Below are 18,161 nucleotides of genomic sequence, written 5' to 3'. Positions count from 1 at the left end.
ATTGTCCTAACAAACCATACATCAATGGAAAGCTTATTTGTTCAGCTTTCGGATGTTGTGTGAATCTCAATTTTTAAAAAATTGACACTTATGACAGGTTTGTGGTCCTGGGTCACATTTGTAATTTGTAATGAAGTTGTAATTTAGTAAATTTGAAATACGTCAGCTTTAAATGCAACATATTATAGTTATAATAATGATAATACAATCATAGTCAAGTACTTGTGCTTTAGTATGTCAGCACATCAAGATAAGTGTAGTTCTTTGAAACATGACAAAAGATTATTAAAACATGATGCTTTGAAATGCACTTTGAAGTAAAACTTAATTTCTCATTTTTACAAAGTGCACTTTTTGTGCTTTCTTTAAGTGCTTTTTATTTCATTAATATTATCTGCAAGTACACAACAAATAAGTACACTTCAAATGCATGTGATACAATTAAGCACACTTCTTTTTGAAAACAATGCAAAAAACAATCTCTTTAAAGGCATCTTCAGTGTAAAATGTGAGCTGTAGTGAAGCATGTCTAGTTACTGACCTCTGTGTCTGTCACCTGTCTGTGACTGAAGCACAAAAACATGCTGATTTCAGACATGGCTCTTGTTTGAGGATACTATAGTACATAAACATCTCAAGGATGATGTTAGCTACCTGACTTACTCTAGTCTGGTTTTAGCTGGGTGGGCTGTTAAAGTTGCTTGCTTTATGCAAATAAACTTGTCTACATTTTCACATTACATAAGCATTCTGTGTTTTTTGGAAATGTTTTGGAGTTTTGTTATGCAGGAAATTAAACTAAGTTGGACGCTCCTAAGGACTCTGTTGATTCTTTGGAGTCATTCCCAGAACCCTGGCGAATTCTGCTTGAGGAACAGTGTGCAGCGTGAACGCTTGTTACCATTTAAGACACATTGACCTTGAGTCCAACATGCTTGCAATTCTTGAATAAATGAACAAATGAGTACAATATGAAGGAAGAACTAGAAAGCCAAGAAGTGACATGTCCTATGAATGTATCCCATATTGGTGAAGCATGACTGTGTTTATGTTTTTTTCTTAGAATTCAAGTAAAATATATGGATCTTATTCAAAAATTGATTGATGATGTTCTTGCAACAGGATGTGGACATTAAATGGGTGGAATACCAGAACATGGTGAAGTACCTCAGCCAGTGGATCAAACACAATGTGACTGTTATGACAGACAGACATTTCCCCAGCAATCCTGTGGAACTCAAGGTGGGATTTCTCATGTTTTCATGATGCTATTAGGAATGTGCGTACATACAGTGCCTTGCGAAATTATTCATACCCCTTCATTTGTTTCACATTTTGTTATGTTGCTGCCTTATGTTAAACTACTTTAAACTACTTTTTTCCCACATCAATCTACACTCCCTACTCCATAATGGCAAAGCGAAAAATAGGTTTTTAACATTTGTGCAAATTTATTAAAAATAAAAAACTGAAAAGATCCCGTTCCATAAGTATTCATACCCTTTTCTGGGACACTGGAAATGTAGCTCAGGAGCATTCATATTGCTTCTAGATGTTCCTACACTTGGAGTGGAGTTAAACTGTGGCAAATTCATTTGAATGAGTCTGATTTAGAAAGGCACACACCTCTCAGAAAAGGTCTAACAGCTGAAAATGCATATCAGAGCAAAAACCAAGATAACTGCCTGTAGAGCTCAGTGACAGACTTGCATTAAGGCAATGATCTAGAGAAGAGTTCAGAAACAAATCTGCTGCATTGAAGGTTGACAGAAGCATTCTCCATAATGGAAGACGATTGGAACAACTAGGACTCTAGAAAATGTCTGCCAGCCCCATCCAAGCTGACAGAGATGGAGAGGTGAAAATGTGAGGCAAAGAATGGCAGATAATTGCCAAATGCAGATGTGCAAAGCTTGTCACATCAGACCCAAAAGACTTGAGGCTGTAAAGGTGCTTCAACTATGTACTGAGTTAAGGGTATGAATACTTATGCAATGTTCTTATTTCAGTGTTTTATTTTTAATAAATTTGTAAAATTTGCAAGTCTGGTTTGTGCTTTGTCATTATTATGGTGTATGGAGTGTAAATTGATGTGGGGAAAAACTAATTTAAAGCAGTTTAACATCATGCTGCAACAAAACAAAATGTGAAAAAAAGGGGTATGAATACTTTTGCAAGGGACTGTATCTTCAAAACGGTCTACTCTGTGGGTTTCCTGAATGGCTAGTTGACTGTTTTCATTAAATAATGTAATTTGTATGTGAATGTACATTTAGGGTAATATGGCAAAGATATCATACCACTATTTTTTTCAGAAATTCGATTCTTTGTTGGTTTTACTATTTTGCAAGTTGTCTGAGCAGAACAGCCAAACTAATTTCCCTGTTTCAAAGCCTTACAAGGTAACAAAATATAAAATAAAAAGAATGGGAGATGTTTAGGCCAAATTGTGCCTAGATAAAAAAATCTTTGTCATTATTTAATCTTTTTATTAAAAAGTAAGAACAAAGATACAAAGCTACAAGTTACGAATACACATAATATACAAATACAACATTTTTTTAGGTGCAGTAGGTGTATTTAGCAATAGCATTCAAGAAACTGAATTAACAAATATGAAAATAAAACACTATATACATAAATTATACTGACATTAACTCTATTAAAGTTCTTCAGTCGAGAGCAGTGAGTAATTTTTCTTTTTGTTTTGTTTTTTCATTAGCCTACCATCACCCAAAAATGACAATTCTGTTATCATTAACTCTCTTGATTTCTTTTAAAACACAAAACATGTTGAACGTAAAACCTGTTTTAAAGAATGTGGGTAACCAAAAAGTTGCTGGTCTCCAGTTACTTAATATTATAGTATTTGATTTATTTTTTCCCACTATCAAAGTCAAGTTTAGCACAAGAAAAATAATTATTAGAGGTTTAGGTCAACATGCGAGTAATTTTTTGGTGAACTGTCCCTTTAATGACAATCGGCAGCATGTTTAGTTCTGTTGCTTTAAGAGTTGCACGCATCTAATAAATATACAGGCATGCTCCCGTTTTTCTCTCAACTGTTTACTTTCACTTTAGATGAAACCAATTGTGTTTATATTTAATCCCTGTGTGTTTTTGACAGTATTAGCAAATCAGAGATGAAAGATACATCCCTATTTGTAATGTAAAAAAAAAAAATCCATATCCCAGATCTTATATTTATGCAAAACATAATGTTCTTTTTCTTTTTGTATTAATTGGAAATGAGATGTAAGTGCACATGCAGGTTTGGAGAGACATGAGGGGAGGTTTTGAGGTGAACTATTCCTGGGCCTGTTTTAGATTTTGATTTATGAAATGGCAGATAAAGCTGAAGTAGTAATTTGTCAGATATCAGACATTTACAGATGTGCTTTTTCAGAGATCAGCAGCTGCTGAGACTTTCTTATAATCACTAATATTAAGCACTGCTTAGTGCATTGAAGCCTGAGGCAAATTAGCGGTACTGGCTCAGAGGATTTCCATGGCAAATAGGTAGCGTTTAAAAACTATTAAAGCCTCTTTAAAGACTTAAAGAGCAGCTCCATCTTTCTCCTTGAGCAGAAGCACAGTGGATATAGTGCTGGTCTGATGGATAGAAATCACTTTGCTTTGGTTTGCCGTAACTAACCCTTTTTAACTTTACAGGCACTTTATACTCAGTATCTACAGTTTAAAGAGAATGAAATACCACCAAAAGAAAATGAAAAGGCCAAAATCAAGCATCTCTACAAAATGCTAGAGGTTTGTATCTTTTTTGTTCATGCATATTACTTACATTTACGTGTCATATGAAGGGCCTTAAACTCTGTTGTATGTTGGGCTGTAGGGCTGGATAGAGTTTGGTCGCATCCAGCTCCCTCAAGGGTACCATCCTAATGACGTGGAGAAGGAATGGGGCAAGCTGATCGTAGCCATGCTGGAGAGAGAGAAGAGCCTGAGGCCTGAAGTGGACAGGTATGAGATGATTTACACACGCTATCTCTCCATCACTATTTTTTAATGAAAAATATGCCTGTGGATGACATGCATTCCACTGAGGAATCCACTTAGGATCTATTTGACATTTTTGACATTTACACTTTTTTATAATAATTTTTTGGTATCATATCAAACTAGCAACAACAGGCTTTTAGAACTTTTTTTAGATTTTTTATTTGTACTGTTTCTACATATATATATATATATATGAGTGCATACTACAAGCATTTTTGACTTTCTAAAATAAAAAAAACAACCCCTGTGAACTTTAATTTTAACCATCAGAGTCTGTAATACATATAAAAAGGTCTGCATCATTAAGATTTTAATCTGGAACATGTTTATTGTTTTTCAACTCTTCTTACAAATTACCACAACATTACAGTAACATTCGTTATATATATATTTTTTTTCAGTTTCTATGAAAATGTAATATATTTCAGCTTTTTCAAATTTTGTGAAAGTCGTGACGTATTGTCGAGTATGGTGACCCATACTCGAAATTGGTCCTCTGCATTTAACCCATCCAAGTGCACACACACAGCAGTGAGAAGTGAACAAACACACACTGTGAACACACACCGGAGCAGTGGGCAGCCATTGCTCCAGCGCCCGGGGAGCAACTGGGGGTTCAGTGCCTTGCTTAAGGGCACTTCAGTCATGGTATTGAAGGTGGAAAGAGTGCTGTTCATTCACAATCCCCACCTTTGGCAGCCTTTGGGTTACAAGCCCAACTCTCACACCATTAGGCCATGGCTGCCCCTGAATACTGAATAGTGAATTAAAAATAATATACAAAATACGGGATTTCACTGTTTTCTCTATGCCTTGTAAAATTTAGACAGCGACCTTAGATTGTGTTAGCCTGGCTAACGCCAGACCACGTTATGACTTCGTCATGATTCGTGGTCTGGGAACCACATGTTCATTTTTCTCGTATTTGAGGCGTGGTTTACGAATGCCCAGAGCCGTTTATTGGGCGCTACGAATGTCTATCAAATGTGCCTGTGCGTAGCTCATAGCCAATCGTTTCAATTATACCGGATGACGTATACAGAGCGATGGTTTAACGGCAAAAGTTGCTCTTTTTTCCAAATAAACTTGCGTTCTAAACTACTTAGAACACTATCTAAGGGGCCGTTCACATGTCGCGTCTTTTGCGCGCTAAAGTTCGTTATTTCAAATGTAGACGCGTGGTATGCGCGCGCATAATGGAAGCGACGCGGTTGCGACGCGCTCGCGTTTTCCATGCGCAAGCTACAGAGCGGAAAGCAGAAAGCGACGCGCCTAGCGTTTTCCACGCGTTTTTAGGCGCCACATGTGAACGGCTGCATCGAATGATAACTTGCTGCCATGCTGGATCCATAGTTATAAACAAACTGCTTCGGTGAGTCGCGGCGCATAGAAGGCGTCATCGTCTTGCTGCTCCCTCCCCGTTCTGTGATTGGTTCCCTATCTGAGGTGAAAATTTGGTCCATGGTTTCCATGCTACCTTCCAGCGTGAGTAAAATCGCGCTGCGCGGAAGGCAGCATGGGGACACCCAGGCTAAGATTGTGTCCAATTGAGTGCATACACACTAAACATAACAACATATTAGCTTATGACAGATGTTGACAGAATTTCAATGTGTAAATCATCTCAACTTTTTTTTTTTTTTTTTTTGCAAATAAAAATATATAAAAAAATGTAAATAAAGCAGTGCTGCGGTAATGTCATCTTGTGTCAGTAAGCACACAATGTTAAAGTTAATTCAAAAACAGGCTACAGAAACAGAAAAAGGTGAAGAAACATAAAACATAAAACATATAGACTGAATATTTGCAATTTAATACACAGTAAACCTTGAGCTTGTCTCAAGGTCTTTACCGCAACACCTAAATTTGCTGCGGTAAAAACATGTTGCAGAAATGACATTTTTATGAATATTGCAGATAATTGGCAGCTAAAAGTCTACTGCATTACTTTTAACTCACAGCATCTTAATATACATAAAGTATGCTGCATGGTAAGAACACACAATAAATACCGACACAGAAAAGATGATATATATTTTATATTTTTGGGATCTTGTGAGTGAGGTAGTGAGGTGCCCAATCTGTCAGCAATGTGCTCAGGTGTTAATTTCAGTTTCCATAGAAACTAGAATTGTTTGACTTTGATAAAGTGTCATAATAAAAGCCTTTTTCATTGTTGCGGTAAGGACTCAAAAGTGTAGGACAGGCACCTTTAGTTGAAAAAATCATGAACATGAGCTGTAAATGAATATGTATATTAAACAATTTCATTTGAAATAATGTCAAATTGTAATTCAGTTATCTTATTTCATGTATCAATCATGAACCATGAACAAAAATGGTGTTTGGAACTGTAAATAATTTTATATTAAATCACAATTACTTTTTATTAAGCTGTGTAATGAAACTGTGGATATATTTATAAAGCGTCATATGGCAAATTTTAACATAAATCTAAAATTTCACTGCTGGGACTTAAAAGTGCCCATAGTTGCAGAAACACCTATATGGGTCAACACTTTTGTGACGTTGAATTTTTTAAGTTTATTGTTAAGTGAAATTTTGGTATCTTTTATGTTATATCATTTCTAGGATGTTCATAATTTTTGCTAGAATTTTGATAACATGATGAATATTTTAATGATTTTGAATGATGTAGTTATTCGGCTCTTTCGTTTTTAGAAAGTCTTAAGGATAGTTTTACAATTATTCCTTGTCTTGTGCGTTGCGCATTATAGTGTTATAGTAGTATTTTTGTGAATACGTTTAAATTGTCCATGGTGGTGATTTGATTAAAAATGTGTTATCATTTAAAAACCACTAAAATACTTATATCTCATCCAAATTGTACAGTGACACATTTAAGTCAAAGGGAACAAAGTTGGCCATGTTAGCATGTTTTCCTTTTGACAGCAATTCAATTTGAACTGTATATTCAGATTTGTTTTATTTTCAAGCAATATTTATAATACCATTATGTTGTTTCAGTTTAGTAGATGTTCAATCAGTGCAGTGTTTTGGAGGGTTCTTTAAAAGGTGAAATTAGCTTTAAAAAAATGGCTGCCATAATTGAAGATGGCAGTTTTCAAATGTGCTCAGGCCTGCACCAGCCAAGCAACTGCCATTGAGATGAATGTGAATGCTGATGATGGATTCTCTGTAGGCCAGCTTGTTATACGCCATTCTCCTGAAAAGTGTAAACACTGCTGCTGTCAAAACACTGCTCTGTTTGTTTGAACATCCCAACCAGTTCAATATAGCAACCGATGGAGCATAACAAATGGTGTGAGTTTGGGGGCAGAGATATCTATTCAGTTTAGATCTGATATCTGTTCTGTAGGAAATGAGAGAGTGTTATCTAAATCTAAAAACAGTCATTCGGCTTAAATATTATGTCAATCATTTATAAATGCATACATATGTGAGTAATTATTAAGTTGGCTTGAGAAACTTAGGCCGTGTTCACACTTGGCGTCTTTTTTCACAAGAAAAAGTTGACTAGGGCGTTTTTTTAGTAAAAAAATAGCTGGCCGCGTTCTGTTACAAAAAGCAGCCGAGTGCGTCTTTTGTTGCTATAACAACAACTGCAACAGTAGCGTAGTGCTGTGTGGTGAAGAAATGTCGAGAAAGAGCCTCTTTGTGATGTATATTACGATAGAGTTGTTTACTCATATCATACAACTCCTTGTGCTCCGAAACTAGTACGGTAAGTTTATCTACCGGCAACTTCTCCGTTTTTTCTTGTTGTTATGGAAACGATAGGTCCCGCTACTCGCTTGTCATTGGTCAGCTGTCAAAAAAGCGCTTGACGTAGGGCGTTTTCTTAAAAAAAGTTCAACTTTTTTCAACTTAAAAAGACGCTCTGAGCTGCAAAAAAAGACGCCGGCGGTGGCGTTTAAAAAAAGCGCTAGGGCTTTTTTGAAAAGACGGTTTACTTCATAGGATTAGAATGTAAAACAGATGCTGGCAGTTTGGAAAAGAACGTCAAGTGTGAACACGGCCTTAGTTATTATTATTCTTCTGCTCCTAAAGCTTTAACTTTACAAACTCCAAACTCAGCCCAGATCTTCAGACTGCTCTGACTCTAGTTGCTATATCATTTCTAACTAATAAATCTAAATTTCTTTTTAAAAAATGTTTTAAAACTTTTAAACTTTTTCACACTTTCTGATCAGGCTTTTTCAAGATTTGTGTGAAAAACCGTGTGAAATTATCCATGTTATCCCCATGAATTAAAGTTAGAAATGTGGGTCTTTTATAAAGTGAATTTGACATAAAAAGTATGTATAAAAACCCATTTAAAAAAATATTTATTTATTAATTTATATTAGGGCTGTCAAAATTAACGCGTTAATAGCGCGTTAATAGCGCGCATTTTCTGTTTGACCCACTACCTAGCCCATAGTTAAAGAAATGGATGCACAGTGCTGCCAACCTAGCGAAAAGTGTCTAGCAACAATACATATATACACATAATTGGACAAACCTAATATAGTTTCCTAATATAGTTTTCTTCGGTTTTGCTCTGCAAGCGGAGTCGGGCTACGTTAGGATTGTTGCTGTGGGGTTGATGCGTAAAGCCACATACGAGTATGCACGCGAAAACGGCGTATTAAATGCACGTCAAACACATGCATAATTGCATATCATATGCACGCCAAAGTTAATTTCAGCTTATTAATAGCACGCCAAATAGAAACAGAAAGTCGTGCTAGTGCGCATTTGCATGAGACCAGGCTCTCCAATCAGTACATTATAACCAAAACAATACATTAAAACATAAAAGAAGCAGGTTTTTGGGATCAAATAACTTTAAATGGCTAAACTCCTAAAAAGTCAAAGGATCCTGAAGGCATTCAAACAGGAAGTTAAAAACAACGATAATAATGCAGGGAATAGTGACTTATGTCCAGATGCCGGTAAATGATTCTTTTCAGTGATTGAATCGTGATCATAATTCAGGATTTTTTTCATTTATTATTTCATATTACTTTGGTTGTCTGATAACAGACATATTAAATCAAAACAATGGAAACAGTTTTGTTGAGAACTTGGCTGCATCAAATGACAGTATGTGGGCACCTAGAGGCAAACAAATGTAATAATAAATGTAGATTTTGCATGTTCAGAAGAAGTGAGCTGCCCTGTCCTGCAAATAATGTAAACAGGCTTGTGTAAGTAAATTGCTCAGTGCAAAGAAAGAGAAGTAATGGGAACCTGGTGTTTCTATGTTCTTTTTTTTCATGTGTCTAATAGACATGAACAAGTTATTTGAAAAACATCTATGACATTTGAAAAAAGTTAGTCTAGTCAAGTATGGTTTCACTGATAATAAACACATATTTGCTTAAAGCAACCATATTTGTCCATGCCAATGTTGATTAGAGTATTAAAAACGTTAAAAGGTGTTAATTTAAGGTACATTTAGAACAGATAAAAATGTGCGATTAATCGCGAGTTAACTCAAGACAACCATGCGATTAATCACGATTAAATTTTTTAATCGATTGACAGCCCTAATTTATATATATTTAAAAATATCACTAACCCACTGAAAACTGCACAAATGTAGAGTAAAAACTTTAATAAACAGAAAAATATACAGTACAGACCAAAAGTTTGGACACACCTTCTCATTCAAATGAATGAGAAGGTGTGTCCAAACTTTTGGTCTGTACTGTATGTATTAAATGTCATCAGACATCACACCTGTGCAGTTCTCAGTTGTGTTACTCATAATGTTTAGGTGAAAACATTGTGTTGGAAATTACCTGGAAATTTATGGAAATCACTCATGCTTTTGATATTTATTAGCACTTACGTGCACATGATTATATAATAACAGCACTGCCATCAAGCCTGTAAAATGGTTAAATGCCTGTTAAGGAGGGAGAGGAATGTGTGGTGTAGCACGACACCCCCCATCTCTATCAACCTAACTGTCTGAACCTGTGCTGGATCATCTGTCTCAAATGAAAAGCAACGCTCAATGTTTTACCTGGGGCTGATGTTACTGTGGGCTGGCTTTCCTGCCACTAATATGAGCCTATAAATAGCAGTGGCTGGAAGCAGGTGCTGTCAGAAGGGTTGTGCGCATGGGTTTGGGACTGTAGATGGCCGGTGGGCTCTCTGCTGCTGATGGAGGGGTGGTGAACGCCATTCTCTGGATCGGCCAAAGGAAGTGTTAGTCTGTTATGATGAACAGCAACCTGGTATACTGCAGTAGCACCTCATCAGTGAGTGACAGCACTCTGACCAGCCTCGGCTCGGCTGAAAACCTGCTCTCCGGAGCTCACGAGCCTCTGTCCAGCACACCGCTTTATCTCAATAACTACTCTGTGTATGGACCCAGGTGAGAGAGACAAACAGGCGTGCTTTGTGGTTTCCTCTGCAAAGTTCTGTACGAAACGTGCCCTGATGTTTGTACCTGTCTTTTGTTTTCATAGACTTGAAATGCTGCAGCAGATTGCAAACAGAGTTCAACGAGACTGCGTAGCCGGAGAGGACAAATTGTCGTTAGCACGGACGGCTCTGCAGTCGGTGAGTTCCTACACTCCAAAAAATAATAGTGCTTTAAAAGGTTCTTCACAGCGATGCCATAGAACAACCATTTTTGGTTCCACAAAGAACAATTCAGTCAAAGGTTCTATAAAGAACCATCTCTTTCTTACCTTTTTATAATTTGAAGAACCTTCTTTCCCCACAAAGAACCTTGGTGAAACAGAAGGGTTCTTCAGATGTTAAAGGTTATTTATGGAACCATTTAGAAAAAAAAGGTTCTTCTTTGTCATCGTGAAGCACCTATATTTATCTTTATTCTGAGTGTAATCAGTATTTTGTCTTAATTTGCAGTAATTATCAGATAAAACATTTTCTTGCTTTAAAAAAACTAAATTAAGTGAGTTTTACACTTTAACAAAACAAGTTGGTAAGTGAAATAAAAAAAAAAAAAAAATCTAATTTTGTTAATTAATTTTTACCTCTCAAGTAAACTTGAAAAACAAGCCAGTATTCTTAAGCTGAAAATATATATTTTTTATATATATTTTTTTTCAACTGAAAATGTTAATGAAAATTAAATAATTCCTCCAGGATGCCAAACGGTTGGAATCAGGAATCCAGTTCCAGAATGAAGCAGAGATCGCTGGTTACCTTCTGGAGTGTGAGAATTTATTGAGACAGCAAGTGGTGGATATTCAGCATTTACTGGATGGAAAATTCTACTTGGCCGATCAGCTCGTTCAAAGGTCAGAAAGTCATTGACTGAACTTTATTGTTAAAGAGAATAAATCATTGAGGCATTCTCAAACTGAGCAATAGAAATAGCGAGACTGTTTTAACTGCTAAAATCTCCTTGATCTGATTGGTCCTCAGGGTATCAAAGCTCCGTGACGACCTGTTGACTTTGAGAACAGAGTGTTCCAGCATCTACAGCAAAGGACGCACACTGACCTCAGAACAGACCAAGATGATGATCTCTGGCATCACGCAGAGTTTGAACTCAAACTTTTCCCAAAACTTCAATGCCGGCCTGTCTCCTGCACTCACCCCTGGCCTGGTCACAGCGGGCGGCAGCCCTGCAATGAGCCCAGCCATGACACCCAGCATGCAGCCTGCTTCGGTCCAGTCTTATCTCAGCGGTAGAGGAGGAGGAGGAGGAGGCATGGAGCCTGGGGTCCTTCAGCAGCTCAAACACATGCAGATCCGCAAGCCCATGCTCAAATCATCATTTGTGGATCCGAACTTGACGGAGGATGAGGTTAATATGAAGTTTGTGCAGGATCTGCTTAACTGGGTTGAGGAAATGCAGGTAACTTTAAAATCATTCTTAATTAGTTTTTGTCCAGTTGTCGTCTATATTTATGTCTTACATTTCGGACAAACATTCAAAATTGTTTTGATCATTAAAAATGGCAAGATTGATCATTTTAATGATGATGCAAACAAATCTTTGACTTGGAGTTATTTTATAAAATTAGGGTTATTTTTTAGCAAAATGTACAAAGGTTTATACTTAAAATAAAAAATAAAAAAACTTATATAATATATAATAATTATATAGTATTTAATCAAAGTTTTCTGAAATCGTTTTTTAAGGTGAGGTTATCTGATGGTTTTGGTCCGATCTTTTTGTCTCTGAAAGGTTCAGCTTGATCAAGCAGAATGGGGATCTGATCTACCGAGTGTTGAATCAAATTTAGGGAATCATAAAGATTTTCACAAAGCCATTGAAGAATTCCAGATGAGCATTAAAGAAGCCAAAATGAGTGAGGTAATACACATCATTATATATTTTGATATTTTATTAAAAAATACTTTTTTTTTATAAAACAGTTATTTGCTGGAAAATCAGTGAAAATTTTAAATTGAGTTTGGCAGATTTTTTAATATGGATTTAAACTAGGGCTGGGCGATATGGCAAAAAATTGAAATCTTAATTTTTTCAGAAGGTTTGACCGATTCTCCATTTTTTAAAAAAGTTTTTTAACTAGTCAACTTAAAAATGTAACTACAACATGATTTAAGTAACTTTTTTCTTTAATAACCCTCTAGTTAAAGAAAACTGTATTCCAAGTGCACCACACATTAAACAAATCACTTGGTAAATATCTTTGCAGAAACGTTGCATGAACTACAACTACATCTTGTACAAACTTGGCTTATGCATATTATATGTTAAGAAATAATACAAGGAAAATGCTGAGATGCAGAAAAATCTCAAATGCAGAAAAAATCTCAAAAGTCAAGGTTATTCAAATTTAAAAGGTGACTGAAATGACTGAAGGTATAACAACAGCAGACTATTATTAACTTTTTTTAATTTGCATGTTCTGTAAAAACAATGAGCAGCAGTTTTCAGCCCGCCACTATGATGCAAACATGAAATATCAGAGATACAGCAGTAGTTCTTCACAGGTTTTTTTATTCGATTGAGCTGCTTTTCCATTGTTTTTTCTATGTAAACGCATTTGACTATTGCACTTGCTGCATCTCATGCATTAAACGACATTATAAAAACTCTGCGCTCAAGTTAAAAGAAGTTCACTCCCATCTTCTTGCGTGTTTTTCCACTGCATCTTTTTCAAATCAAAAGCTCATTCTGTGTGAACGAAATGAGCGTCACACGTGAGCGGTTAATCATGTGCTCTGAGATGCGATTGGATCATTCTTTTCTCTGTACTGTTATCATTAGCATATTGTCGAAATGTCTAATTGTAACATTTGGCAATATTTCTATTAAAAATTGTGATTCCTCGATTTCTAAAAAATAACATCGTGCCGAATTCAAATTAATTGATAAAATCAGAAAAATCACCCAGTCCTTATTGTCTTAAGATGTAACTTACCCGTGTCACTCCCACAGATTCAGATGACCCAGCCACTGAAGCAGAGTTACTCTGAGAAGCTGAATAAGCTAGAGAGCCAGTACAGGAGGCTGCTGGTAAAGGAACCTCGTAAAGATCTGCTTTAAAACACTACATTCTGTAAGAACTGTGTGTCTCAGTTTCTTGTGCTTTTGTGTTTTGCAGAAATGCTCAGGTGACAGGCAGAAACACCTCGACAGCCTGTATGATTTCGTGTCCCGTGCCACTCAGGAGCTGATCTGGCTCAATGAGAAGGAGGAAGAGGAGGTGGCTTTCGACTGGAGTGAGCGAAACAGTAACATTTCAAGGAAGAGAGATTATCATGCAGTAAGTTCATTCAACCCACATCAAATGTCTAAAAATGCTCAGTGATAGATTTTTTGGCAACATTATATATAGCCACAATTGTGGATTATGGCTGCCACATTGATTATCTGTTTTAAGTAGTGTTAAATAGCGTAATATGAAAATCCACCAATACAGTAGTTATACTGAATTTACAAGAGCTCTAGAAAATACTTTAACCCACACCTGCAGTTAACATATCCTCTTCTATTGGAGCGGTAAAGACTGCTTTTAGATGTGGTGGCACCAAAAAAATCTGTCACGATCAAGATTTTGTGTTAATCACAAGAGTATAGCATTGCCTTCGCTTGCCTTTGCTTGTTGAGGTGCAGGTTTGTAATAAGGATATCTGTGCCAGGAGCGTCTTCATATGCCCATGTCTTTCCGCAGGATCTCATGAGAGAACTGGATGAGAAGGAAGAGGTTATCAAGTCAGTTCAGGAGAAGGCAGAGAGCCTCCTACTGGAGAACCATCCTGCCAGATTGACCATCGAGGTACAGCCTGGAATAACAGCACTGCACTAGACTGTTAATGACCAAATATTTATTTTTCACCTAAACTTAATAAAACATTAGAGGACATGTAATTGATTTAACGAATAGTTCAGCCAAATATTCTGTCATCATTTTTTATACTCATGTTGCTTCACAAGCAAAAGAGAATTTTTTTGGCAGAACGTTCAAGCTGTTTTTTTCCCATACATGCAATAAAAGGCAACAGTTGTGATCAAGCTCCGAAAAGAAACATAAAAGTATTAGAAAAGTGGTTAGGGTTAGGCAAGTCAGTTTCTACTAATAATCTTCTTTTATGCTATAATTTGCCATCATTGTGGGCCGTATTTGAATATACAGCACCAAACACATGGACTACTTTATGATCTTAATAGTGCTTTATGTCTTTTTTGGAGCTTGAACATTTCTATCCTCATTCAAGTTCAGTGTTTGGAAAAGTGCAATGTGAACATTTTCTTAAAAAATGTCTGTTTTGTCCCATGGAAGAAAGAAAGATAAAATAAAATATGAATAAAATAGTTGCATAAAATAGTGAAAATAAACCATATGTTTCCATCTGTGCACTATTCAGGCATATAGAGCAGCCATGCAGACTCAGTGGAGCTGGATACTGCAGCTCTGTCACTGTGTGGAGCAACATCTGAAAGAGAACGCTGTCTACTTTGACGTGAGTTTCACAGCTGTTTTCAGCATAATAGATTTTTATAATTTGCCAACAGTTCATGTCAGACTTACAAGTATGCTGTTACTCTCCTTATAGTTTTTCAGCGATGCCAAAGAGTCATTGGATTACCTTAAGAGCCTCCAAGATGCAATCCACAGAAAGTACAGCTGCGACCGAAGCAGCAGTTTACATCGACTGGAGGATCTAATTCAAGAGTCCATGGTTAGTTCACTTCTGAACAATCGATGCATGACTTTATGTAGTTTCTTACACGAGTGTTTTAAAGTAAAAATGTATGTGCATGACTGAGGCTGAGCTGATGTTTCTTCACAGGATGAGAAAGAACAGCTCCTGAAATACAGCAGCACAGTCGGTGGGTTAGTGGGACGGGCAAAGTCCGTTGTTCAGCTCAAGGCCCGCAACCCAGAGAACCCCGTCAGAACCTCCTTACCCGTCAAAGCCATCTGTGACTACCGTCAGATAGAGGTACGTTCAACATGCTAAACGGCTGCCCCCGTATTTACAGCAGTATTTCCCTTACTAAAAAGTAGCATACTTCAGGTTTATTTTATAAAGCATACTAAAGTAAAGTTCAAGTATATAGTTTAGTATACTTTATGTGGTAAGTATACAAATATCAGTGTACTAGCAGTATACTTGTGAGTGTACTACTTCAATACTCTGTGGGACTAAATTGGTCCACTTTCTAGTATATAAACGTATGCTTTTAAGTATAACAGTAGTAAGCTTTGAGTACACAACTAGTTTACATCAATGTACTGCAACTAAAAGAAAACGTATAGGTATACTGATAGTTTACTAAATAATACTTGTATAGTATTCACTTTGAAGTATAGTCTCAGTAAACTACTAGTTTATTAGTTTTATACTGCAAGTATACTCATAAGTTTTCCTTAAGTGAACTTTATATCATACTTTAACTACTATGTCCCTATTTAGGTATTAATTTGTATATATTTTGTTATATGAATATCTGAAGAAAACATCAAAAGAAAGAACAGGGGATCTGCTTGTGAACAAAAACATTTTATTCTAGCTTCATGCTTTTTTTAACACTTGAATGTGGGTAAGTGCCATAAATAAAAAATGATAAAATAAAAATAAAAAACAATTGTGTTAGATTACATGTGGAAGCATCTGTTGTTTTAGTTTCTTCTTCCCTTGTGTTTTTTCTTGGAAATTCTCTACAGAAGATGTGCAATAGCGCCCCTATCTTATAACAAAGAAAACACGGATTCTAGGAGCACAAGTATAGCTCAAATATATTTAGACTTTTTCTAAGTATAAGTCAAGTATACTTAAATGTCATTTTAAGTATATTTCAGAGAAGTACATAAAGCCCATTTCTGAGAAGTACATGACAAGTAGACTAAAACTATACTTTCCTATATATATACTAATAGCACACTTGAATAAACTTTTTTTTCGTAAGGGTTGCCATAATTCATTTTCTAAACTCTCTCTCCTCAGATCACCATTGGCAAAGAAGATGAGTGTGTTCTAGTGAGCAACTCTCACAGGGCGAAGTGGAAAGTGATTAGTCCATCCGGAAATGAGGCCATGGTACCTTCAGTCTGCTTTAGTGTACCACCGCCTAACAAGGAGGCCACTGAAATGGCAAGCAGGTGAGGACAATCATTTTATTGTTTTACTTTAAAGTCACCATGAAATGGAAGTAGCAAAATATCTACCACGTTCATGTTCATCTGAGTGTAACAGATTGTTTGCATTGATTGTTGATTGGATGTCGAGATGTGGGTGTTGCATTTAAAAATGGAGACGGATGAATGTTAGGGTAACAATACCATGCTATATTTTCTTTCTCTCACTCCATCAGGATCGAGCAGCTGTATCAGAATGTTCTGGCTTTGTGGCATCATTCTCACATTAACATGAAGAGCGTTGTGTCCTGGCACTATCTGATGACTGACATCCGCGCCATTCGCAAAAGCACTGTTGCCTCGGTATGAATCTTCTTTTTGCATCCCCTGAGATAAAGGTTGTTTTAAAACCCTAGGGAACTTATAGTCTAATGTTAATTCCCCTCTCTAGATCAAGACCCTATTGCCAGGTGATCATGAGCAGGTGCTGAGCAGCCTGCAGTCCCATTTTGAGGACTTCCTGAGGGACAGCGAAGAATCTGAGGTTTTCACCGTGGCTGACTGTGCCCAGCTGGAAAAGGAGGTTCTGGCTTGTAAGGAGTACTATGAGGAACTCCTCAAATCTGCAGAAAGAGGCAAGTTACTGTAAACATACACATCCACATCCACATATACAATAATAGAGAGCAACAGCAGTTGTACATGTTTAATGACATTGGCCAGAATTGGGGATAATGCATAATACGAGTAATGCGGGTTATGGAATCAGCTTACTTTTTTCAAGTAAGTAGTAAAGTAACTTTTACATTTACAACAAAATATTTTTTCAATGCAAAAAAAAAAAAAAAATCTTACTTAGATTTTTTTGTCTTGTTTCCAGTCAAAATATATATAAAAAAATCTTAAATCAAGAAGGATTTTCTATACAAGTAAAAAGTATTTTTTTGTTTTCAGAAAAAACAAGTCAAAATTAAGTGTTTTTGCTTAGAACAAGTAAAATAATCTGCCAGTGGGGTAAGCAAAAAAATCTTATTTCAAACAGAAAACAAAATTAGTTTATTTTAGATTAGATTGTTTTGCTTGTTTCAAGACTTGTTTTTTTTTTTTTTTCTGAAAACAAGACAATAATTTTTACTCGTCTAGAAAATCCTTCTTGATTTAAGAATTTTTAGGTAGTTTGTCTAAAAACGAGACAAAAAATCTAAGTAGGAAAAGCATTTTTTGCAGTGTTGTTATTCAAAAACAAATAAGCCCAAAAACTAACGCAGAAGTAACGTAATACATTAGTGAAATTAGAGAGCAGGTGTTTGTGGATATGCATCTGTCAGTTTGGCCATTGATCATTTGTAATGCACCTAATTCCATTATTTAATTACTATGTACACTTTAAATATATTTTGTTTTTGTTCCTCAAACAAATGTTGTTCACTATCTGCTGTCTGTAATTTAATAATGGAGTCCTGAAATATTGCCTTCCAGATTAATTGTCAACAAACTCAATTACAATTATATGAACATACACAAATGTTTTACATTTTAATTATATTTATACCATGAAACAGAAACAGGGAAATTAATGCACAAACTACAGAGTATTTTTAGACGCGCAGTCTTGTTGATATACTCATCTTG

At 36.1% G+C, this 18,161-nt stretch overlaps 1 protein-coding gene across 1 annotated transcript in view; it reads left to right on the top strand.

Moving 5' to 3' along the window:
* Nucleotides 1–18,161, top strand: part of dst (dystonin) — a 229,974-nt gene that overhangs the window by 100,259 nt on the left and 111,554 nt on the right. The window contains exons 12-27 of the mRNA XM_073834681.1: nucleotides 1,123–1,242; nucleotides 3,673–3,768; nucleotides 3,854–3,981; nucleotides 10,467–10,560; nucleotides 11,113–11,267; nucleotides 11,395–11,830; nucleotides 12,164–12,292; nucleotides 13,385–13,462; nucleotides 13,551–13,712; nucleotides 14,121–14,225; nucleotides 14,815–14,910; nucleotides 15,004–15,129; nucleotides 15,241–15,393; nucleotides 16,399–16,553; nucleotides 16,766–16,892; nucleotides 16,981–17,164. Coding sequence (XP_073690782.1) covers nucleotides 1,123–1,242; nucleotides 3,673–3,768; nucleotides 3,854–3,981; nucleotides 10,467–10,560; nucleotides 11,113–11,267; nucleotides 11,395–11,830; nucleotides 12,164–12,292; nucleotides 13,385–13,462; nucleotides 13,551–13,712; nucleotides 14,121–14,225; nucleotides 14,815–14,910; nucleotides 15,004–15,129; nucleotides 15,241–15,393; nucleotides 16,399–16,553; nucleotides 16,766–16,892; nucleotides 16,981–17,164 — 2,344 coding nt within the window. The remainder of the gene's footprint in view (nucleotides 1–1,122; nucleotides 1,243–3,672; nucleotides 3,769–3,853; nucleotides 3,982–10,466; nucleotides 10,561–11,112; nucleotides 11,268–11,394; nucleotides 11,831–12,163; nucleotides 12,293–13,384; nucleotides 13,463–13,550; nucleotides 13,713–14,120; nucleotides 14,226–14,814; nucleotides 14,911–15,003; nucleotides 15,130–15,240; nucleotides 15,394–16,398; nucleotides 16,554–16,765; nucleotides 16,893–16,980; nucleotides 17,165–18,161) is intronic.

Source organism: Garra rufa, chromosome 2 (genome assembly GCF_049309525.1).
Source record: "Garra rufa chromosome 2, GarRuf1.0, whole genome shotgun sequence".
NCBI classification, from domain to species: Eukaryota; Metazoa; Chordata; class Actinopteri; order Cypriniformes; family Cyprinidae; genus Garra; species Garra rufa.
The sequence above is the reverse complement of the archived record's forward strand: the minus strand, read 5'-3'. Positions and strand labels throughout refer to the sequence as shown.